We start from the raw sequence: 25,825 nt of genomic DNA on the forward strand, positions 1-25,825 counted from the left end.
AGATCTCAGCACACTTGGTGAGTAAAATGTTATCATTGATAGAAATGATGGCCAGAATTATGAAAATAAGACATACATTGTAAAAAGAAAGAGTCGCATAGTAGCATACCTCAACTGCAGCTTCGTAGTCTGAGCCGTCAAGAAGAGTGACTTTGACAGGAACGGTCTTTGGCCGCTTGGTGGATTTCTGCGGCGATTTGGAGGCTTTGCTGGGGGTCTTCTCAGAGCTATCATCTTCTCCGTGGTCCTCTGGAACCTGGGAGAGAGAGAATCAATCTTTTGAGTGTATGGGCTTCAAATCACTGTACTTTGTCTTCCATTTTAAATATCTGGATTCTGAGTCATGAGGCATTACGTGCTTGTCTTGCAAAGTGATTTAAAACCAGAATTTCTGATCATGTGAGCCAATCATCAAATGCGTGATTTGGTGCTGGAGCTGCTGCTCTAAGACGTTAAGATGTTAAGTTACTGGCACAAGCTGAGGGGGCTCGCCGCCTTGCATATCAAACAGAAAGCCGGAAGGCCCCTGAGTGATTGAAAGGCCCGAGTTAAATGATCTACAGCTGCTGTGAGTTCCACAGTGCTCCCACCTGATTGGTTCTCCTGGCGTCACCCTCCATCGCGCTCTTCATTTCCCCAGCCAAAGCCTTCTCTGTTGTCATCGAAATGGATTGCAGTCCTGCAACCACACATAAACATATTCAGTCAACATCAAATCTTTTCCTGTTCCAGAAACCTGTGTGGAGTGTTTGCTGCTGCTAGAAGTCCAATCCCCCTGTACGCTCCTGATGGATTTGACTCAGGAGATGTTCGCAAAACACTTCCCCCTTCTGCACACAGCATCGGAAACCCTCACTTAAAGACATTTTGGTGTAATGAATGGCTGCGGAACAGATACCTCTGGTGACATAACATCCAATTTCCTTTGCAGCAGACATCTACTGCATGGTATTTTTTAATTATCCTGTACCGCCATGCAGGTTGAGCCTCTTTGTCACATGCGTGGTCATTGCATTGTGCATTGAGAGCTGCTGAAAGAGGGTAGCTCAGGCAGAGCTGGCTCACAGCCTCCCACAGGAGCACTCTGCATGAAGAGTGTTGGCTTCAGGACGCTCTCTTCTCACACTAGCAAAGGAGATAGCATAAATTACATCAGCCAGAGAGCCCTGCAGCACGGCACAAGACAGCAGACACACCGAGATAGAGAGAGAAAGAGAGGAGTAGGAGGGAGGGAGACGACAAGGAAGGAGAGGGCGACAACAATCAGAGGATGAGACAGGAGGAAGGAAAGAGTAGCACGGAATAAAAGGCAGAGGTTACGAGGATGGAGACACCAGGGAAAAGTAAAGAGAAGGGCCAGAGAGTGAGACATACAACTGCTGATACAATATTCGGGTGAGGTGGAGACAGATGAGGCTTGTCATTTGAAGGTGACCACTGCTATACTGGAGCTGGACTGCAGCTACAATACAGTTACAATGGCTGATATTCAGATTAGGTGGTGCAGCTAAGAGGAACGAATTATCCGAGATAAAGCTCAGAGTCAATCAGAAGCTTCAGTGTAAAAAGTGAACACGAGGTCACAGCTTTAATATTCCTTATATGTCAGCTGAAATTTTCAAAGATAACATAGGACATTTTCTTCCAAATTACTGGGTGTTTAAATTATACATTAAAGCCATTTTTTGAGACAGGTCGGATTGGGATGATAAGATAGTAATGCAGATTTTTATGCAGGTGCTTCTTTCTTTCAGTTTAGAAAAAAATACAGTGTGGTAATAGACTTTTTCATGGCAGCCATACTGATAATCATGGAAATGGATGGTTGAAATGGATGACAGCAGCCCACTCTAATTTGACAGGCAGTAAAAACAAATTCTGAGGTCTTTTCCAGTTGAAACGTATAAAATAAAAAAAGCATACTGCTTTTTAGCAGCATATGAAGCCAAAATCCAAGGGCTCGCTTATGTTATGTCTTTCATATCCTACCCAGTCCTTTGTGCTTGATACAAGCCATTTACTATGACCAGAGAAAAGGAGAAAACAGATCAGTTTAAGCTCCACTTCCTGCGTTACTTTATACTGTTTCTGAAGTTCATTATTAGAAAGTACATCAGCTCAAATTAGGTGAATTATAAAAGTTAACATATCATCTGGTGACCTTTTTGAGTGGACAGACTCTGGAACCAAACTCCATTCTAAAAGCATGTGCTTTTTAGTAGGGCCATATTTTTTCACAGGAAAAACTTTAGTTACATCATCATGAAGATGCTTTTCTGAGTCACTTCAATCTACACGCACAGTTGGCGCACACATCATTTACTCCGTGAAATCATAAACTAACCTGTGATTAAGTGTCTGTCACAGACACACAAACTCACTGGCCTCTTTTACAGTGCTCGTTTTCACCCGAAGAGGGGTGTGGTCGTTCTCGAGACATGGACGTGACGTATGGCTGCTCTCTTCCATGGCAGGGTACACGCAGGTGTTACTAATGATACTAATTAAGGTACAGTTCCATTTCGTGTAGCAGAGCCCTTCCAGTGTGCCAACATGCACAACAGCAACATCCTGACTCAAAAACAAAACCTTAATTATTATAATTGGTAACACCTGTGTTTATCCTACTATTTCACGTCAGAATGGCTGCTGTGAAGAAAGTCTATTGCCAAACTTTAAAGGTTTTTCTTTTCCTCGAGTATAATGTTTATCTTACAATACCCCCATTTCTTCAGCCTCAAGAGGAAGACTGTGCACTAGAAACAAACTCTACTGTATAATGCAACAATTTCTTCTTGAGTAACTCCAGGAAATGTGTTGGCCCGAGGCATGTGTGATATTCTTTAAAACCCGCAGAGCTCCAACTACTTAATTAATAACTACCTATAAAGTGTAAAACGGTAATAAAAGCACCAAATTGAAGGGGCTTTTCACTTCAAAGCAACATCAGTTGTTGATTTGAACATGACAAAATGATTTGTACCTGATCACACACATTGTGAAGATGTCCGTAATATAAACCTTGAAGTTTGAATGTAAAAAATGTGGGGTAAAAAAAGAGAAGAAGGCATTAGCGAGGAGGGGACATGGGAAGCTCTGATAAAAAGTACAAAGCTTCCAGGGAAAACTGTCATTAGGGAGGAGCAAAACAGAAGCTTAATTTGGACTAATAACGGCCAGCGAAGTGTTTGTAAACCAGCAAAAGATATGGTAGTATCTTCCCCGCAAGAAGAGGCCCTAATTAAATTTTTTTTTTCCTCAACCAGCTGCCTGACTACGTCTCTGTGTTAACAATTTGGGAGGCTGGAACACAGCATGTCTCAGCTTTCATGATAGGTCAGCCTCCCTCTGCATAATGAAGCTGGATCAAAGAGGAGAGCAGTCTGGCTCCAGGAAGGCTGCAGATGTCACACTCACACCGTGCAGTGTTCCCTCACAACTTTGAAGGGCCTGTGGGTTGTTTAATTAATCTAATTATGGAATAATAATAGGATAATTGATTTTAAAAGATATTCTCATTATGACTTTTTACTATATTCACCTCTGTTATGGGTTAAAGTGGTCAAATTCAAGTGATATTTAATATTTTCCAGAACAGATTTTGTGTAAATTTGTCTGTACAACTCATGTTTATGCAATGAAACAATGTCAAAGTCAGACAGAGGAAACAGCCAATTTACCTGAATGCATATATGAAGAGGCAGAGTAGCTGGGAAACAAAACACCGCATGGAGCTGACTGATGAGTGAACCTGGTTTCATCAATTCAAGTATCTCATTAAAAATATCCACCTGCTAGTTTAAAAAAGATTCATAGTGTAGATTCACAACTTCATACTAACAATAATAGAAACCTTATTTTTATAGCACATTTCATTAGAGCTGGGAAACTTTTCAATATTACTGTATACTGGCTTTCGGTGGAGCCTTGTGATATGATCATATCATTATAAGCACATTAAAGCCATGGCTGGTCAGCCAGTCCACAACTTTGGACTAAAATTTCTCAACAACCATTAAAAGGATTTCAATGAATGTCGTGCAAACATTCAAGATTAGCAGTGGATGAATACTGACTTTGCTGATCTGATAGTTCCTCTAATGCCACCATGAAGTTGACACACTGGTTTTGCACAGAATGTATTGTCATTGTAATAACTTTGGTGAACGCTTAAAGGCACACTATGCAGGATTTTTACTGAGATAGACTCATCAAAATGATCCGTCAATCATCCCTTAAGGCCCACTAGCAGTGTGGAGGAGTCTGTATCTGCAGAGACCCTGACCTCTGCCTGTATTTTCTTATTTTCTCATGTTTTGTCTGGGAGGTTTTTGGGCGTCAGCCTTTGAGCAATGATGTGTAGCACCCGCAGGCCGAGGATCGCTTCAGATGCGTTCACACTACATCCTGCACTGTACGGAGGTGTGGGCGTGTTTAATTTGTGCTTTAGAGCATAACTGATAAAAAAAAAAAAAACACTGTACTTCTCTGATTCACTGCTTTGGTCTCGCTAACGCTGCTCTCTTTCATTCACTCTTTAACTCTCAACCACCACTGCTCTTTCTCTCTCTCTCCCTCCCTCTCTCTCTTTCTCATTTGTTGAGGGTGCAACTTTGAATGGTGCATTTTCAAACAGCAACTTATACATCCTGCATAATTCTGCCTCTAATTTCTCATCATTTCTCCACACTGGACCAAATTTTAGACTCATTATACACCAATCGACTTGTTAGAGGGGCCGAATTCTAAGATCTGGACCGAGTCCAGACCAGATTCATACCTGTGGCACTACAGTTACATGGTATAGAGTGTTGGACCCTTTCGCCACCATAACACCTTTCAGCACCACATTTCATACAAAAGCTTATTTCATCACCGTAGCCTACTGAAGAACACAGAAAAAGATGACTCAAATTTCATTCTTTTACCTTGACATGTCTAATCTGATCTCATTCCTTTGTTCAGTTCTCCTGAACACTCGCTCGTGTGAACCAATCAGATCTGTCCACTGTAATACCCTCACTCTGTGCAAATGTCAACCCCCATGAAGCAGCTGTCAGAACAATGAATCAGTGAATCACAAGCAAACTTGAGAAGAATTTTAATAGATCAGTGTCAGAGACTTCAGGGCGCTCATTTCACACACATCATGATCGCGAGGCCAATCAATTCTTTCATTTGGGTCACTTTGTGATTCAATCACCCCGACTCCGCATCAGTTCTGGTCTCCGCACAACTAATCATCTGTGTGAGGGAGATGATGGAGACTGAGATGTGTGAGGTGCTGCGGCTGCTTAGACTCAAAATTCCTATAACAGTTATTGTCTTCAAACAGACTCCCATTAAGGTCTTTCTCCACAAAATCGTCTGCGGCCCTTTGGTTCATCAACTTCAAAGAGCAAACGTCAAGGAGAGTCTCTGTGAAGTATGACAGCGTCGGGGTAGGTGAAGCTCTGAAAACAATGTGTGGTATTGAAGGCCTCCAAAAATAGTGAGTTGGCTTTTCTTTACTTCAATAAGACAGAAATACTTTTTTATTTATACTTCAGAAGTTTCAGGACTAAATTAAAACACTGTCAGACTAGATGTTGGGGAAAGTGTTTATACTTGGATGGTTATCTAACTTTCGGCTATCGTCACACTCAGACACGACTCCGATACTGAACTACAGCTTTTAACATTTGCTTGAGTCATAGTCGACCAAAATAATCCCAGACAGCTTCCTCTCTACTCGCACTCTTGTCCATTAATCTCAAACTGTGTGGGTATGTGTGTGTGTCAGGGCGTGTTTTTGTGTTTTTAGCCTGATGAAAAGCGATTGCATCTACAACTAACTAAAGGTCACAACAATCCCAAGTCAGTGATTGTGATTGTATCAGACCTCAAGAGACAGAAGTCGATGTGATATTGATAGAACAAAAGGGGAACATCTACAGCCCATTCTTACTGTTTACTCACACTGTTGAATGAATATTACTCGCTGTTAAAGACCTTGATCTATTATTTAACTAAACTACATAAAAATTTGGTTATTTCAGAGATTTTTTTCTGTCTTTGTTCCCCCTGTGCTCTTCTTACTAGCTAGAAGTGGGCGGGGCATTGTTGGAAAGCAGTGATGTCACAAATTTGCATGCACCAATCACAACTGAGTAACATTAGAATCCAAATCACAACGTGATGACAGCTGACTGAGTTGAGTCTTAGGCTGGCAGGGAAATGCCTTTGTCGGTCAAGTCGGATCAAACCATCGATATAGTGTTTGAGTATTTGAATGTTAATAAATAATAACTAAGGATTTTTTCAGGCTTTAATTGTTGTTAAACTGACTAAACCATTAGTCTGTTCCAGAGTCTTAATAAGCCAGCCAGCCATGCTTTCATTTATTTGTTAGTCGCAGAAAAAAAAAAAAACATTTCAGATTCTATTCAGGAGCTGTACCATATCATTATGCTGTGGGATTGTTGCAACATGGACCCTTTTTTTCGTCACACGGCTGCTAACTGTGCTGTAGCTGCCATTAGAAAGTGAGCTCAATAGACCAACGGAAGGCAGTTTGACAGGGAAGCACCTGAGGGGATTTAACTTTTCAGCAGCTCTGACCAGACTCTGACTCTGGGGACAATGAAGACACAATGGGCTCCGGCGGGGACAGAAGGCATGAAGCAGTTGAGGCGGGAGTTTGTAATTTAATGACTTAATTTGTAAGCACACATTGTCCATAGTGTGATAAGCCTGCAAGTATTTGTTTTGGTGAAGATGGAAGTGAATAGTGAGTGATATAGTGAGAAATACTTAAACTTCCAATATGCATTCTCCTTTAAGCTTTGTTTTTGGTCTCTGCCAGCTCAGGAAAATAGGTCTCTCACAAATTTCACAAATTGTTTATTCAATAGAGGTACAGATACTTGTGTAAATAAATACTCTGGTAGAAGCAGAAGTACTGATTTAAATTCTTTACACAAGTAAAGACATTTCTACTGGCTCTACTCTAAATTTAAGCCTCATATAAAATAAAATAAAAAAAAACAATATACTGAAAATAATGGGCAATAACTTTGCTCCAACGTACAAATCAGTTTTCACTGTCAACAGCAGTGCTTGAAACATTAATCTCATGAAAACACACTTCAAGAATAATCAAGCATTTTTTACTTTTGTTAGAAAATTCCCCATCTCTACAAGACTACCAGAGTCTTTTGTCCAGCCACAGCAGAATCTGGTTCTCAAAGTTCTTTGAATCAAAGTGTGCCCTTTTGGGTCTAAATATCAGTCCTGCAGTGCTAAAAAGCCTCTCACAGGCAGCTGACAGCTGAGTGGATACACAAAGGATTCATTATGTGTTATTGTCACATCCATTTAGGTCGAAATTGGGCTTGATGTTGAGAAGGCGGCACACAATGACGCAAAATAAAAATAATGGATGAATCCTTTCAATGAATTAAAACTAAAGTAACAAGTCTGATTTGAAAATGTAAGGAGTAGAAAGTGCAGATATTCTACTTAAGTAAAGAAATTAAGTAAGACTGTAACAAAGTATATGTACTTTGTTAGTTCCCTCTTCTGCTAGCAGCTAAATGCTTCACTTTGTTCAACAACTATAGTTGCCCAGGACAGGTAGCGTACAGTTTTCAGAGTTCTGTGGTAAAAACAGCTGCCTGAGGGAACCAAAATGGCACTATAGGGCAGTGAGAGTGAGCCAAGACCAGAAAGTGTTTGAGGTGTCTGCAATCTCCAAGCTCACCACTAGATGCCCCAAAACACTACACACCTTTAAGTCTTTTAAATTCTTAAATGTTGCAATCAATTACAATAGTCATGCAATAAATGGCATTTTTGAAGCCGTACTGCATTTAAGTCACCACTGAGTTCAATCATCTCTTTGGCAGTCTCAGCAACTTATCAGCCTCACAAATGTAGAGTACCTGTTTTCTTTCCAAAACATTCAGCACAGAATGTACCAGATAATTAGTGTTAACGGTTTTGTGAGGTCTAATTACAGTCTACGTATTAATGTTCAAATTCAGAGGTGTGAGTTCCATCCGAAAAACCTTTGTCAGTGTGTCACTGTTGGCTGTTTGTCTCTCCATTGCAAACCCACCCCCTCAACATTTTGAGCAGACATAAAAAAGTCTGTAAAAAGCTCTGTGATTATTATTCATTCAGCTAACTGTTCAGTTCTATTTTCTGCAAATATTATTTCCCTATGAAGGCCTGCACGTTTTTTTCAAAGCACCACCAGAAATGAAACCCTGACAAAGAATTTCTTTACTTCTTCTTGTTGAAGATTTCTGCTGTCAAAAAATATTAGAATTAGTTTCACCATGTGTAGGTTTAAAATGCAGGAGGAAACCCCAACTCCCACTGGTCCTTAAAACCTCCAAATCCCCTCTAAAATACCGTAAAAAGGACACGACCTGATCATCTTGGCTGCTGCTGGCACACAAGAACCCCCAACACTTGGCATATTTACCTGCATAAACTGTAATTCATTCAGGATGGGAGAGAGCCATGCGTCATTTACACCTCTTAGACTGACTGTCACAACAGAGAAGGGTGTACAGATGGTCTGACACTTTGTTAAAACATGACACATCCGTAAACTTTCATTATTATAGTACTTTTCTGCAGCAAAGTACGAGCCTCTGCATTTCAAACATTTGTCATCACATTGCACTTTGCTTTAAATAATTACTGTCTTTTTGGGTGAAAAGCAAAGATGACAAATTTAATGTCTATGATCCCCAACTGTCAAAAAAAGAGATTGTATCTTCAAATTAAATGAAAGTGCTTTGTTTCCATAAGAAGTGTTGCTTTTTTTTATGAAACACTGCAGGCATCAATAAGATAAGCTATTGAAAATCTTTTAAGATAAGACAGATAAGCAAGATTCAGCCTAGTTTCTTCATTGTATCAAACACGCAGACTTTCCTATCATCAGTGAGTCCTCTCATTCAGGACTCTATCAGCCTTTCCATGTCAGTCAGCCTATCTCTGGAGATGACCTCCTCTGCGCTCTACATTTCAGAGTCAGTCCAGATACACAGTAATCATTACCGAGCAGCGCGGTGGTCCTGATGTAAGCTCGGATCAGCTGCGAGTCTTTGAAACCGCACTCGCTGAAGAGGAAAGAAGTCTCAAACTGCACAACGTCAATTCCTCTCCAACAAAAGCAAGCCAAACGCAGACAATGTGATGTCCCAAAACACTCATCGTCTGCAGCCAGGCAGCTCTCGTAAATTGCCATATAGTAACGGACATGATGGCTGATCATCTAGGACAGAATGATGTCCACGATGCACCATTCACCGCAGCCTGCCCGTGACCATTTGTCTTCATGCCATCTCTCAAACAAAGACTCTGTCAATTTAGAGGCCCTAAAATTGATGCGTCTTCAGGCGAGCGTCAGTTGCCCACAGGCCTATCATTCATCAGCAGGTGGGCAGGAGAAATCTGTCAAATATAGCATCTCAAAAATATGTCACAGTAGAGCAGGGGAAATACACGGATGACAGCTTGTGGATTCCTCTCGCTCCTCAAACACAGTATGCTGTCAGTAAACGGTGCATGTGCTAACAGCGTCAAGTGTTTGCCTGTCTCCAGAGTATATTGGGGGAAAAAAAGTTAGTCTGGTATACAGTGACGAAAGCAGGAGTCACAGTGTCATCAGCACGTCCTCTTGTCATGATATCAAAGCTCTGAAAGAAAAGTTTTGGAAGATCTTGACCCAAAAAAAAAAAAAAAAAATCAGAGCTAGACTGCAGAACAGTTTGAAAAGAGAAATACACTGTGTGGATAAAAAAGTTAAGAGAACTCAAACTTTAAAGGCAAGGAGTCCAACTCAAAACCTCTTAAGTTTTAAAATGAACTAAAACGTTTTTTGCAGACCTATAATCTTTATTTGAGATAATTTACTTCTACTTTACTTCTTTGTTGGATAAACTTGACTTGACTTTAGAAATTAAAAAAAAAATGTATTTCAATTTTGTCATTATTTGGGTGCCTGAAACTTTAAAATGTTTATGTTAACTATCAATACTCAATCAATAGTTTTTTGAAATACAGTTTTGGGAGTTTCTAAAACTCAAAGATCCAAGTTTTTTCTAAAGTAAATGATCTAAACAAAAGATTAGTAGCTGGTAAAACCTTTTTCAAAGTTATGCGTTTAAGCTGGGCTCAACAATCTATTGAAGTAAGTTGCCTTGAATTTTTTTTACAATGTATTTTATAAATGTACAATACTAAATCATAAAATTATCATGACAGATCATCAGAGATTAAGGAAATATGCTAAATTGAAAGACTGGCTTCTCCGACAACAATGCTACAGCCAATAATTTCCATTCTGGGCTGGAACATCTGTTTTTGTTTGCCTGTTTTATTTCTGTTAGAGTTAAAAGTAATGCCAAATGGTTATTGAACGATGTAGGGTTTGCTTATGAGTCATGAGAAGTTATTAATAATTTTTTAGAGGGAGCAGATTTTTACGATGGAGATAGTGAGCAGTATGTTGATGGAGCCTGGCAGGGAGTCACTGAACTCCAACTCCAGAGTATGTATTTTCAGTGAGCCTTTATTTTCAGGATAATGGCCTTAACTTTACATCGACAGACAGTTATGAACAGCTGATCAACTTAAAATATAATACTGCGCTTGTCTTGTGCTCCTATTCAGTCTGAGCTTCGAGTCTCAGGAGGAGGAGGAGGAGGAGGAGGGGTGAAACAACTATATTCAAGCAAAGATTGTATACTAAATAGAGATTTGACATATTTAATACACCGTCTATGGCTCCAGTCAGTGACTGCAGTATTCATTTTTGGCTCTTACATACTTCTCCTTCAAACTGATTGAGAGCAGGTTTAAACATATCAAAGGAAATCCCAATAAATGTAGGTAGAAAAGCTATTATCATTTCTAAACAACAACCTGCTCAGATTCAAAAGACATCTCTCAACATTTTGTGTCAGGTTTCAGAGCTCTCATCCGCACAAACGAGCTGCCTCCCCTCACTGTAGATGCTACTGATTGCTCTATTTTAAAGCTTTTAGATCAAAGTGCAGCGTTTAACTCTGCAGATCAAGCTTGCAAATTTGCGCTCTTCTTTTTTTGGCAGCTGCTTTGCTGTTGGAAGAAAAGCATCAACCTCTCAAGCATGTCTCACAACATCCCGTTAAGAGTTTTAGACCCCATGCTGCATTTCATTATCACTCGTTTCCACTTGGTCATGTTATTTGCTTAATGCAATATGTGTTTCCATACAAACCACTTATTCCAGCAGCTTCTCATGTTGTTGAGGTCTTTTTTAATATAAGATCAAAAAACAAGGATGCTTCCAACCAAGGAGCAGTTCATCTAAATTACATACAAGGCCAGTGGCACAGTGTCTGGTTATATACAGAAACTGGATGTGAACAGAATTTTATTTGTGGTGCTCAAGAACACTTAAAGATCATGAAAAACTCAAACTGTGTCCCAGTTACTTAGGATCATGAGAGTGCAACTGTAATGAGCAGCAGATGTCCTTAAGTGAGGAAAGTGGAAGAAGAGTTTAATTTGTTTTTTTTTTTTGTTGTTTGTTTTTCTGTGTTATTAGGGTTAAAGACTGCAGGATTTTCCCAAAAACAATGCATAAACTGTGACAAAAATAATCCCTCTCAATTATCACCTATGACCCACTAGAAATGTGTGGCACCGGCTGCATCCACAGTGGCCCCTCCCTCCCCCTTCCTTCCCTCTTGTTTCTCATTATTTCATCGTGCTTGAGACGCTCTGCCAATCCAAAATGTCGGCATTTGACATCCTGGGAATGAGACTCAGCATTCAACTATCTCTCTGGTGCGTTTACAAACCAACTGAAACATCACCCTTAAAATGACCCTTAAATGAACACAGTGATTTTGTTAACCACTCTGATGATCGGACCACAAAAGGGCTTTTTAGATAAGGGGTGCATCAGCTTATGAAGTGACTCACTTACAAGATTAGGATTTGAGTTATAGGTGATGACATTTAAAGGTTTGCTGAAACTGTCACTAAATCCTGACAGTAGTACATTAAACAAATATGTAAAAAAAAAAAAAAAAATCGTACTCATCACACTCACTCTGGCTCAATCTTTCTCCAGAATTGCCTACCCCAGCTTTAATGCTCATATTTAAAGAGAGACTTATTTGCTCATTCTGATGAAAGCCTTTCAGTCTTTTAGTTCTAATATTGCTGAATAATTAATCTTGTAACAAAATGTTACAAAAACAAAGAAGAGATAGTGGTGGCAGTCGCAGTAACAGAAGTAGTCATGTGTAATGTGCTACAGAGAGGATCATGCAGATAATGTGCTCACTGTGATCTCCAGGCGGTGTTCTTCTTCCTTTTCCTTTTGTGACTACATCATTTACAAAAATGAACAAAGCATGCCCCAAACTGTACTCCTGTTAATTAGGCTATTCATTAAATTGGAGATTTAAAGCGATATTACTCCCTCTCAGACACGAAGCCAGTTTGCTCCAACCCAACCATCTGTCTGCTTTCAGGACGTTTTGAGAGATAATTCAAATCGACTGTAAATATGGATCTGGGTCTCTCCTTGTTCTGCCAAGTGTAAAAGTATCCTTGTTGTTTTCCAGGGAGTTAATTGGACAGGTTGGCCACCCTGATGGATTCCTGGCACTTTGCGGAGGTTAATTCCTTTCCATGGTGGCTTTGACTAGTACAAACAACAATCTCTGAGTTTGTCATGAGACGCGTTCAGCGCAGAGGGACTGATAACCTGCCATGGCAACACACCAGTATTCAATAAATATTCAATTGAAAAACAAAAAATATATCTTTTTGGTTTTCAGGGCCTCCTTTTTAAATGATGTCCCATTAGTGGCCCTACACTGAGAAACATAGAAGCATACACATCTGGAGACTTTATTCATCTTAAAACTGTCACTCATCTACAGTATGACAAGCATGGAGCAAGTTTCTGCTTTCTAGCTGAAATAAATAAGAAAACTGGTAGGCTCAAGCATATCTGTGATACAAAACATTCAGTTCCAAATGTATGTGAATAGTTTCACTTGATTTTTGTCTACCCAGTATCTCTGCACTTCCTGGAGTGAAACAAAAAGTTGAAAATATTAAAGTGTTTCCATGAAATAGCTCGATAGCTTCTCAGAAGGTAGCTCAAATCCCTACATCTAATTTTAACACAGATGGGATGCTGATGTCAGAAAAGTAAGTTGTTTTTATCATGTCAGATGTAAACAGTCTAAATCTAACACCAGGTCGCAAGAAATTGATTTTAATGGCTGAGAATCTTCTCAAGAAGAGGAGTTATTTGGTTGTTTCAAAATCATAATAATAGTGGCTTCTACGTTTTGCCTCCATGCAAGCTCTATGGATCATAATACAGGCTGGCTGGTTGGTAGTCCAGTCCACCACATTGGTCAAAACTCCAGACTGAAATATCTGGATGATTGGATTATTGCCAGGAAATTTTGGACAGACATCCATGTTCCTGCAGCGGTCCTACTGATTTTAATGGTCCCTTGACATTTCCTCCAGCATCACTATGAGCTTGACATTTTTGGTTTTCGTTGAAAGGTTTTAACTATTGAATTGGATTGCCATGAAATATCCACAGTGCCCAGAGGATGTGTTCAGATAGCTTTGGTGATCCACAGACTTTTTATCTTGCACTGCCACCAGGTCAGAATTTGAATTTGCCGACTTATACTTTGGTGTATAACCTAGTACCTGCCAAACTAATGACATATCCATCAGCTGCAATTGTACTTTGTGTTCACAGCTTTTCAACATGGAAAAAAATGATAAATATTCATAATTTAGTGATGGATTTATCATTATGGATTTATTTTATGTTTTCTCCAAAAAGACACTGCAGATAGCTTAACCCCGTTCACCTTTCCAGCAGTTGATAAGGGTTAGGGACGAGACTTGAGACTTGGTCTTGAGAAGCTTTTATTAAGTGACACACTTTGATATAAACTGCACATTCACTGCTAGACTGACAACTTACTACTAAGGTTAAGTGTCTGCTCTGCTATGAGTGGCACTGTCACTTTCAGTCTGCTGCCCGCTCTCCCTCACTTGCGCGCTGCTCACACATTACTGCCCTAATCCTTAAAGGAATCATGCTACACTTACAGCAGTATTGTTCAATCAAGTCCAACAAAATGCAGTTATTTGTGATGTCACATTTAGCCGCCATCCTGAGGCTGAATACGTTTTTTTTTTTTTTTTACTGTGGTCAGAAAAAAATCCATACCATCACAGCCCTACATTATATCAAGCAATGGCATGGCTATAGACTGTTATTAATAATACAGCCAAATTTTCTTTTTTTCACTTATTGTATGCTATTCTTATTGTTCTTACTGGTTGTTAACATTTTGGATTCAACACTCTACATGTACAATATAATGAACACAGTGTACCAAAACTACTAGCATGAATAGCAATTGATTCTTACTTTATTTACTTGTATGCAGACATGTCTAAAGCAGCTGCAATTGCTAAGAGGCATCCACACGGACATCCACAGAGGCCACCCACTGTATTAGCCAATCACCTAACAGTCCTCAATGAGCCTTGCCATTTTATCATGCAGCTCCCTCCACATCTCAGCTTTATAATCAGTGCTTCCCTCCTAATGGCACACACAGCCAGTCGATCAATCCTCGCTGGGCAGAGGCTGCCTCTGGGAAACCAGGTATGGGACGGTGGGGGTTGGGGAAGTGGGAGTGGCGAAATGTCCTTGTTCAGGGGAAATCACATACACACATTCTCCAAACCTTTGGCACTCAGCAGTCCTGGGAGCAGATTGCATAGCACGACTGTTAAGTCCGCTGCAAATCATGTCACACCACAACAGAGATAAATGATGCGACTTACGAACCAATGAGGCTGCAAGTTCATCCTCCCAAAGAGAAAGCAAGCGCAGAGGGAGTGGTGCTACCTGCATCGATAGTACAGGCTCTTTCTCCGGGGAAGGGTCTGTTCTACAGCAGGGGATATCACGGGTTGGTAAAGTTTCTACGCCTCAACATCTGAAGTGCTACGTTCCCCTTGCTGAGCTGATACGAAAAGACAGATTGTGTGATTGCAAACTTATCTGTGTCTGCTTCATAATCGCTTTGAGTGAAAGAAGGTGGCAAATGTGCGTATCAAAATTATAAGAGCAGGGGGTGGGGGAGGAGGGTGTCATTGTAAAGTTAATCCTCACTGATTAAAAGAAATCAGGCAGTGAAATCTCTCAAAATAAACTCAAATGCATCATTTGATTTATGAGACGAATATCTTAAACATTAATCAGTTTACATGAGTGGAAGAGCCAACCTCTTCCATTCTATGCCACAAAGTAATCCTACAACCATTTAGTGAAGAAGGTCATGTCAGGATATGTAACAAGGCATGGGACTATTACATGAAAGGTCAAAAGCAATTTGAATTCCTCTGACATGATTGGAGTGCAGGCTGCTAACCCTATTCAGATTGCTCGATCAAAAAAAAAAAATCCTGATTATTTTAAGAACCATCGCTGTGCAGACACTTGTGTGGGTGACACTGATTGTGAGACATGTTGACATACTGTTGATACACTCACTGACAAACACAGTCCCGACTGACAAACATGCTGCAGCATTTCACATATACAGTGAGACAGAGCAAGGCAGCCTGCAGACGGTAGACAACAGAAATCACTCTTTTCATACAACCGTCTCAGCATTTCCCAAACTTAGGATCAGGGCCAAAAATGGATCACGGACATGTTTTTACTGGGTCAAATAAACATCATATATAATAGTGCCAGGAAGTTGCAATGTCATGATCGCAACAATTAATGCAAATTCAACCAATCCCTTTTACTTCTGCATGACCTTGCAATTTCGTTCAGTCATCAGAACTTTACTGTCAATGTGATCATCATAGCTTCCGGCAAGTTCCACCAATCAGAGCAGTCCCCCGTGCAAACGTCATACATGTACCTTTCAATTTGTCACTGTCATTGACACTTATAAATGCCTTGTCCAGTTTTTTATATTTGATCATTTTGTGCTTGTTGTTTTTGATGGAGTTATAAACTGATTTTGCCTCTTTGTGTTGCAATTTTAACTTGTTCCCCCAATTCAAATGCAGAGAGATGCCTAAAAAATTGCAACAATTTTTTTTTATTTTAGAAAAGCTGCTTTGAAGTCGGGCATTTTAAGCCACAACAATTCTAAAAAGCCTGAAAGCCTGAAATCCAGGAGGGACTAATACGGAAATTAACAGTCACATCACTAATGGATAAAGCTATAAACCAGCACAGGAATGTAAAAAAAAAAACATTGTACAAGGACTAACAAAAAGTGACATTTGCATTTTGGAACATAATACAGCAAACTTAAACTACTCAGTCCAGTGAGAAATGTGGTCAGTCACTACAATAGTTTAGTATGAAGCCTCATTTTGATACACTTCCATTTGGCTCATGATGGTTACTGCATTATGCTGTAAACACTTCCTGTATCAGTTTCAAATTAAAAGCCCACTAGTGCTTTAGTGGTCAGTGCAACTTCGTTATGAGGTGGCGAGAATCTTTACATTACACTCAGGAAATTTTAAATACAATTTAAATTCATGGTTAGTTGTGTTCAGTTCCTAAATGTGGATGTTAAGGCGCCCAATTTCTCTCTTGGGTCTAAAAACATTTGGGATTTCCTAGTGTGAGTACAGCGTGTAAAATATAGCAATTTAATACAACATCTGAAATGACACCCTTAAAACTATTCACAGAGTCAAATCAGCACCTCCTAGACACGGCCTCAACAGAAACTGTGTCACAAAGTTAATATTTCTTGCAGTGCTCTTTCACTCATTGTATTTAATCTCATAGATATTGCTGTTATTGTGTCCACAGCCTGTGTATTTAAGCAGCTTGGTGATCATCATGACTTCAGTGGGACAGAATATGAGTACCTCCTGTTAAATGTAGATTGTCCATGTTTCTCATTAGAATTCGTGAAACCATGCATTAAAGGACCAGTATGTAGGATTTATGCTGCACTCATGTGCTCCCCAGATGGTCTCGTTTCTCCAAATTGGAAAGTCATTCTTCCAACTTTGGTGTGTTCATGACAACAACAACAGCATGGACACTGCATCAGTCCAGTCCCTTAAACCACTAAAATATTGCTTGTTACTAGGTTTAACTTGTTAATGGGTTACTTGTTATCAAGTTTAATGCTAAAAAATATCTTTTCTAAGTACTCTGGGTCACTCTATGTGGACAGCACCACAATATTACAAATTACATGTGAGCAAAAAGTTAATATGCAATAGGCAAATTAAAAGTTACCAACTAAATATTAACTCTTGCCCGCAATGTTTCTCCATATAGGACATCAACAGACAACAAGAAGTTAGCAAGTCATGTAATGACATTTCCCCAGACTTTCCGAGTAGTTATTATACTGTTCGAATAACACATGAATGTAGGATTAGTGACATCTAGCAGTGAACTGGCTGCAAAACTCTCGAACAACACAAAAGGTCATATCTATTTGTCTGTTCTGCACTACTGCATAAACATGGTGGTGCAACATGGAAGCAGACCTACGTTCTCTGTAGACGTGATTCTTTTTTTTCAGGTGATTATGCACTTATGAACACATACTTATGAATATTAAAGTCAATTTCTGCCATATCCTGCCAATAAATCCCCATAAATCCTAGTGGCATCTATGAGATTTTACATTTGAGCCAACTGAACACCACTTGCCTCACCCTCCCCTTCCAAATGTGTAGGAGAACCTACTGTGGCCACAGGACATGGAAAAATTGAGAAAGACCCACTCTAGACCCAGTGTTTAGTTTGTCCGTTCTGGGCTACTGTAGAAACTGTAGAAGTCAGTTCAATATGGCAGACTACATCAAAAATGAACCATATCCTTTATAGATATAAACAGCTCATTCTAAAAACACAAAACAATTCTTATTTTCACGTGATCAAACACTAATGAAAACTTAAGAATATTTTATTCCATTTCGCTTTATTCTGCTAATAAACCCCAATAAATCTTACACACTGGACCTTTAAATAAATTAGGATGCATTTTTGGTAATTGTTTTTAAATTTCTGTGATAATGAATTACCTAGGAAAATAAATCCGTCAAGCACAATAAGCCCTAAAGCTCACAGATTATATCACACTTTATCACAACAGTCACACTCAATTAAACTGAATGCAACCATCTTTCTCCCATTCCCTCGGTAAAAGCATCTTCTGCATTCTCATAGTGTTCACACTGATGAGTCCTCACTTCCCTCGATTCCCTCATTCTTAAGGGTGTTTACTTGCAGAGTCAAACAGAAAAAACAAAACATATCTTCACTCATCATCACAATGACAGGATAACGACAGGCTTCACGCTGCGCCTGCAGAACGGCTCAATTTTTTTCTATCTGACCAAAGAGGAGAGTGTCGCAACTAACGATGGTTAACACAGAGACATCAGGCGTGCCTGTTTAAAATGCAGTTACCATGGGAACCCTAGCCTAACATCGTCTGTCAAGCATATCAAAATAAGATAAAGAAAGAGAAGAAAAAAGGAGACAGAGTAGCCCGTAGGCATTATTTTGCTAGTTGACACGCACACACTCGTAAGAGAGAGAAGAAGAGGTGAACAAGTACACAGTGCTGTACTGAAGAATGTGACGGTGCATGTAGAGGTGGGTACGTTGAGGTGACACAATGGAGACAGTGGTGGTGGGTGGAAGAGCACAACAACCGTTTCATGTACAGTGGAATGTCAGCTTCTAGTCTGCATTCAAATGATTTGCCATAGACACAAAAGGTCAGTGAGACAAGATGTAGATCTATGGTATCTGTGTCACTGTGGGGGGCGAGATTATGTAAGATTATTATTTAAGCATGTTAGTTTTACACCCTGAGTGGGGGATAATCTGTTGCTCACAAATGTGGTAAGGCTATTCAAATCAAATATGCAACACATGATGTACAATTAAGCTGCTAAGGTAAATAAAAAAGGTGGGTAGGATTCTCTTTTATGGGTGAAATCATTCTTAGTACCTTTACTACATTGACATGAAGTTATGCCAAAAGTCTTCAAATGTAGGGTAAATGAAAAGAAGCTATTCACCAGTCTCTGCTCATAACTTAAAATAAGAGTTTGACTGTACTAGAAAATCAATCAGGAGGATGCAAAGTTTTACAAGATCCACATAAAGTATTGAACACAGCTGCCAAGAAATTAGCATAAAATATTACTTTTGCCTTTTTTTCACAATTGAGTCTATGGGAGGATTGTTACAAATATTTAAAGAAGCTATATTTAAGAATTTCAGTTGTTCAGATGTCTGTGTATTGTGCTGCAGTTAGCATGCTAACCAGCTAGCTTGCCTGTCTTGCGTTGCTAAGGTTGTACCAATACCTGTACCATTATCAGAAAATCCTGCCAATACTGCATAAAATGCTTTATCAAATCAGTTCTATCAAACAAACATGCAACAACCAAATATATGCAAATAAAATTCAGCTTAACTTGACTACTCTGTATTGGCCGACAGCTCTTGGTGAGTAATGGTATGTTCAGACCACCAGCAACAAAGCTTCAGGCTACAAGACATTTGTCATGGAAGCTGACGACATGAAGCCAGAAAATAATGTCCGACTGTTGCTGTGTGTCGGGTGTGACATGCTGCTAATCAGAGTTAATCAGAGCTGGCCTCACCTTTTCTCAGAGCTCAGCGACAATGTACCTGCCCAGTTTTGGCTGTTTTGTTGCTGTGTTGCCAGTAATATGAACATCTTTATTACTGACGGTTATTCTTGTTATTTTGGAGCAACCAGGCGCAACAATATCCTTCAGAATTAATAAAGTTCTATCCTATCTTACATGATGAAAATGGCAAATTAGCATCTACAAATGTAAACAAGCTAGCAGCTGTTAGCTTTTCATTTGCGGTGATTTGGACATTTTAATGCCAATGATCCTCCAAAACAAGTCCCCATCAACATTATTTCGCAGGGGCATCGTCGCTGTATCCTGGGCTTAGCGCACGCCAAGATGATTCTGATTGGTTTAGAAAAATACAAACATGCAAGAGCCAGAGCCCTTTCTCCCGGACTGAGTGTGGTGGAGTTAGGTCTTGCTACACAAGAACATATTTGCTAAGTTACCTGGTTGCTGAAAGAAATTAAGACTTATGGGAAGGACTGTGCATTTCCTTGTTTCTCACGATAGAGATGAGACTAGAGGAAGTGACGCCGCCCCATTTTGCTTGGAATATGAATTCGACAGGTGGCCAATACTTTCATTGTCACTCATCCTTGAGCTTCAAGAACTTTAACGTACTTTCATTTATTTCGTGTAGTCAGTTTAACTAAACAGGTCACCACAACTGAGCTTTCAATGTGTGGTATATCTGACATCACCTTCAGTTTTGTTTTCAGTCTAAAGAAAACTTAATACATTTATATGTTCTCAAATAAAAAACTTTAAGCTCTCAGCAGTTATACCAATTTTCTCCAGAAAATGGACTTATTTTACTTTTAAACTGACACTGTCATTTGATTTGTGGTTTAGCATTTAATGACAGAAACAATATACCTTTCTCTAACACAACTTTAATGTGATGTTAGAGGTGAGATCGACAGAAAATGTGATGTCTCGCCGAGTTGGGCTTTGTATCCCACAACACATCATTTGTGATGATAATGCAAAAAGTGACAGTTTATTACGTGCTGTTATCTTTAATACGCCTTTGAAAGCTCCTCTCACTTCTAAGCGATTTGAATTTATCTTGTGTAGAATTCCAATTTGGCTGTGAACAGACCACTGGCCCCGCTTCAATGAGCTATTACAAATCGATCACAGGATGACTTGAAATAGGACTCGAGGGAGAATTGTGTCGAAGTGTACTACCTTAAACAAGCATGCGCGTTGAATTTACATGCGCAGAAAGACACACAGTAGAGTGCATCCCGCAGACGTACAACACATGACCTAACCTTTACCCTTATGGCATGTGCATTGGTGACAGATTGCACCGAGGTTACACATTGACCGGAAAGTAATGGAGTCACCGCCTGTGAACGCTGTAAATACACCCGCCATATAACCTTGCTAGTCCCTCCCTGTTTTAACTGAGGAGTTTGCCTGAATGTCTGTTACATCTTAGCTGTCACAGATAAGAGCAAATTGCTCTGTGGGAAATGTAGCATGTAATTCCATTACTGTATTACCTGCAGTGAAACTCCTTGAACCACCTTGACAACAGCCTAGAAAACAGGCATTCAATAATTTTTCCTGTAGCTGTTTAACACAACATGCATCTACAACACAAAGAGGCTCTGCCCTTTAATGTGAACAGGCAAAGGGATGTGACAGAGAGGAGGGGAGCACACAGCTCACTGCTTATAGCTGCACCATTGTAATGTACACCAGGGAGGCTGAAAGTGGAGCAGGTGAAAGAAAGCAAAATGAGACTGGAGGATGCATCAAGGGGCAGAGGCATGGATGGACAGATGGATGAATATTACATCTAATTTGCCCCCTCCCTCACTCTGCCCCTACAAATTCAGAGCCTGGGATTTAGCCTGTGGCTGCAAAGAAGCCAGATACACAAGGACTGACAGTCTGTGTGAGAAGGACGAGGGCGAACAGAAGGATGCATTTGCTGATAATGCTAACTTTTACGGTCTGTCTGGAGGTGTTGAAATAAAATTTGCTGAATGGTGCAATTATGTAGACTTTTCTTAGTAGACTCTCTTTGCCGTTTCATTATTTTATTTCTAGTGTGTTATTTGTTTCTGTCTCCAAAATGAAGATGAGGTTTGCTTTGTGGTTTTATGTTTCCTACAGATTGCTGTATGTGCGATAACTGTCAAAATCTAATCTGATCTTCACTTTTGTTTATAGTTTATGCAGCACAATATTTAATTTTAATTCAGTTTGTGTGCAATCCTAGGAATACATTGTCCAATATATATGACAGAGGATCAAGATGCATTTTGAGAATAGAATTCATAAGAGAAATACTTACTAGGGCTGCAACTAACAATTATTTTAATCGTCAACTAATTTGTTGATGATTTTATCAATTAATTGATTAGTTGTTTGCTCTATAAAGTGTCAGAAAAATGTTGATCAGTGTTTCCCAAAGCCCAAGATGTCTTGTTTTGTCCACAAATCAAAGATATTCAGTTTATTGTTACAGAGGAGGTAAAAATTCAAGTACTTACAGAATATACAATATATACATAAACACACATTTTTCCAGTAACTCTCCAAAGCTGTTTAACTTTTGTGACAACGATACATAATGACAGCAAGATATTTTACAGTTTAGCAATAAATGTTATTGTCTAAAACAATATCAGGGCACTGAGGCAGTAAACTTATAATTGATAATTAATATTTCTAATTGTTTTAAATAACTTTTTATGTAAACTTGAATTATGAAAAAGAAGCAAATATACATAAAATGCTGCCTATAAAGCTTACAAATAAAAACAAGATAAGAATAAGAACAATTAGCATGAGTGTTCATATTGGTTCATATCAGACAACATATATGCCACTAATATAGACCAATAAAGCTTAAAAAGGCCAATAAAAAAGCAGATAATATTAGTCAACCAATATATCAGTCGGGCTCTAGAAGTAGTAGTTTCTAATCTACAATAGATTTATTTAAATTATTTAGTGCAGCTCTAGATACATCTTAAAATGACTGTGGTTTACACCTGGAGCACCTTTGAATATTGAGTAAATTTCAAACCCATTGCCAAGAGTTCAAAGTAATGTTTTACACCTATTTTCTGGTTAACAGATTTATTTTACAACATTTTTTCAAGGAAATCAATTTGATGAATTGGAGGCCAGGTCATTCCTGTTTTATTGTATCCTTTGATATAAATCTTAAGTTTCTAATGTAGATCAAATCCTCTTCTTTTAGTTTTCAGGTGATTTCCAGTTTAAAACCCCACTTTCTCACAGTGCAATTCACACATTCAGGAGACCCACCGACTGCATGAGGCGCCCACGCCTGCCCCCTCTGCCACACCCGCGACAATACACTCCTCTGTCTTCAATTAGCTCATTATCTTGAGCATCAGCTGTTAGCCTACAGCTCCACACAGAGAAATCACGGTCCGTATGCACGCTGGCATGTCCAAGAATAGGTCTGAACAATTGTAGGTGGGTCGGTTGCGTACAGTGGAGCTGATCAGGCGCTAAGTCGATGAGAAAGGTGAACCTGCTGACTCTTTCTGCCTACAGGGCCTCGATATGCATGAAATAAAGGATGCCCTGATTCCAGCAGCTCATTAAAGCAGCCCGCGACCATATTGGTCGGATTAAAGCTCTGTGGCAACACCCTCTCCATCCGTCCATGACACTTGAAGCACAAAGCGGTGTCTTTGCAGGGAGCATGCAGCCGTTTTGTGCAAAGCTTGTCACCGGTGCGAAGACGCTCCCTCCCTTACAATGTCATCTCACAACAACCGGCGAATGCAGCACGCACCTGTTCCGCTGTCACCCAAACGAACAAATAAAACGCATACCTGTCCTCTCCTGTCAGGTCCGGTGTCAGGCTTCAGTCCAGATTCTGATCATTGAGATCGCAGGAAACTGGAAGACGGACGCCGCCACCGCCCCTCGGCGCCTTTCCTCTCCTCTGCCGCGGGAGATGAAGCCCTGCAGCCTGGGACAGCAGACAGGCACAAGCCGGCAAGGATGTCTTGCGGTCGGGGAAGGGCTGAGGAGGAGAGTAGAGGGGCGTTTTCACCACGGTGGAAGCGAGGGAACTCCTAACGTCGTGCGTGATATGTGTGAGGACCGCTCCGCTTTATGACACGCAGCGTCTGTTACTACTGGCTTCACTGGTTTTCAGGTCATCTTTTCCCACTGTAACACACCGTGCTGGAGGATTTTAGACTAAAAACAAAATGCTCCAACGCACTTGGAGAGCTACTAACCTTATTTCACTGTCAGCTAAACACATTTAAACACACTGATTAAGCCCATTGTTAAGGAAGCTCATTTCCGCCAGTGAAAGCATAAAAATATCCCCATGGCAAGTCTCATACGAGATTTAAAAAAGTCTAAATTATGAGACTTTTAAAAAATCCTATTATGCTTTTTAAAGTAAAATCATTATGACATAAAATAAAAGTTTAAAAAAATTAGTTTAAAATTCTAAATTTAGTTTAAAAAGTCATAATTATGAGTCAAAAGGCATGATAATGAAACAAAAAGTCGAAATAATGAGATGAAATAAAAGTAGAAATTATGATATAAAGAGCTGAAATTATGAGACAAAAAGTTGAAATTCTGAGTTAAAATTAAAAATAAAAATTATGAGATGAAATCAAAGTTGACATTATGAGTTAAAAATTGAGATAAATACTCAGAATTATGAAAAATTGAAAAAATGATTAAAAATATAATTACAGTAACAATAATAATAGAATTAGATAAAAATGATAACTTTTTGTTTTATCTCAGAATTTTGTTGTTTTATCTCAAAATTAAGACTCATCAGATTTTTTGTCTTCCATGTATTGTAGCCTTATTTCTCTTCAGACATAATTTGACATGCTTTGAATAAATTTAATAGATTAATTATCATCTTCTTATTGTTTTTTTCTGTGTTACTAAGAAAGATTTAATCTCTAAATGTATATTCCTTACTTAATTATTTATTTTGGTTTATTTACCAGGGGCAGAGCACATTAATGAACACAGCTGTAAAACACTCAGCCTGTTTTTCATCTGTGGTCCCTGGACAGATATAAAATGAAGAGTGCAGGACACCTGCTGAGCTGCTGCTCCAGAGCTTTTAGCTGTGCTACAATACTTCAGCCTATCAGTGTCAGAGCGCCCTCAAATGTCTTTTATGTACCTGTCAGTTACTTAAAGTCCAAATGCAATGTGCATTTGGCATAATTAATTGCAAATCAATACTCTTGGCTTTGAATAAGACTAATGGAAAGTGTTGTTGATTTTTGTTGACATTAAGGCCCAAAGAGGCAAGAGGATGCAATGTAGAATTTAACTTTTATCTTGTTTTGAACAGAGAAAGGGTCATATAAGGGATTAGGCATTAGGTTAAAGGCATTATACGCTCAACAAAAAATATAAAGGCAACATTTTTGTTTTCACTCCCATTTCTATTAAGTTGAAGTAAAAGATCTAAGACTTCTCCTGTGCACATTATTGTTCTCAAATTCTGTTCACAAATTTCTTAAAAATAATTGTTGTCCACCAAACTCCACCTGATAGGAGTGGCACATACAGATGCTGATTATGCAGTATAATTATTGCATAGGTGTACATTGGCTAAATGTGCAGTTTTATTTTGAAAAAAGGCATTTATTAGCCACTGATCTACGGCTATTTAACATAGGGCTGCAGATGTCAGCGTCTGTCAGTTGGACGGGTGATCATGGCAAAAGACAAAGTAATCACCAACATTGATTTGAACAAATTCGAGAGTAATGAACCTTCTGTGTGCAGAGATTATATATATTTTATTTTTAAAAAAATCCACTTTCTGTTACATTGTGCTAGAATGAAGCTCATTTAGCTCATCGCACAAAATTTAACCTCTGACATACTTTACATTCAGAGGTGTGTAAAAGCCCATCTTCAAGTTGCGGCATTAAGTGAGAATTGTCATACTGTTCCTTGCATAGTGAGCAGTGCGTTGAATGTATGAAGGCTAAGTGGGTGATGTATTGCATTGGTGACTCATAGGAACCTTCTGTGCTGAACGCCCTCTTCAGCTTTCATGCACAAGTGTTCTGTTCAAATG

The 25,825-nt window shown here is 39.3% G+C and overlaps 1 protein-coding gene across 5 annotated transcripts in view; it reads right to left on the bottom strand.

Moving 5' to 3' along the window:
• The window catches only part of LOC146325401 (band 4.1-like protein 1), a 59,666-nt gene extending 35,598 nt beyond the window's left edge, over positions 1-24,068 (bottom strand). For 3 of the 5 annotated variants that reach the window (XM_084721413.1, XM_084721412.1, XM_084721411.1), the window contains exons 1-3: positions 23,574-24,068; positions 591-679; positions 110-256 (exon numbers count right to left, since the gene is read on the bottom strand). In XM_084721413.1, coding sequence (XP_084577539.1) covers positions 110-256; positions 591-662 — 219 coding nt within the window. In that variant the 5' untranslated portion in view covers positions 663-679; positions 23,574-24,068. The remainder of the gene's footprint in view (positions 1-109; positions 257-590; positions 680-23,573) is intronic. The other 2 variants (XM_084721416.1, XM_084721414.1) reach the window with 1 other exon arrangement.
• Positions 24,069-25,825: the final 1,757 nt, after the last annotated feature.

This window comes from Lutjanus erythropterus, chromosome 6 (genome assembly GCF_056507025.1).
Source record: "Lutjanus erythropterus isolate fLutEry1 chromosome 6, fLutEry1.hap2, whole genome shotgun sequence".
NCBI lineage: Eukaryota > Metazoa > Chordata > Actinopteri > Lutjaniformes > Lutjanidae > Lutjanus > Lutjanus erythropterus.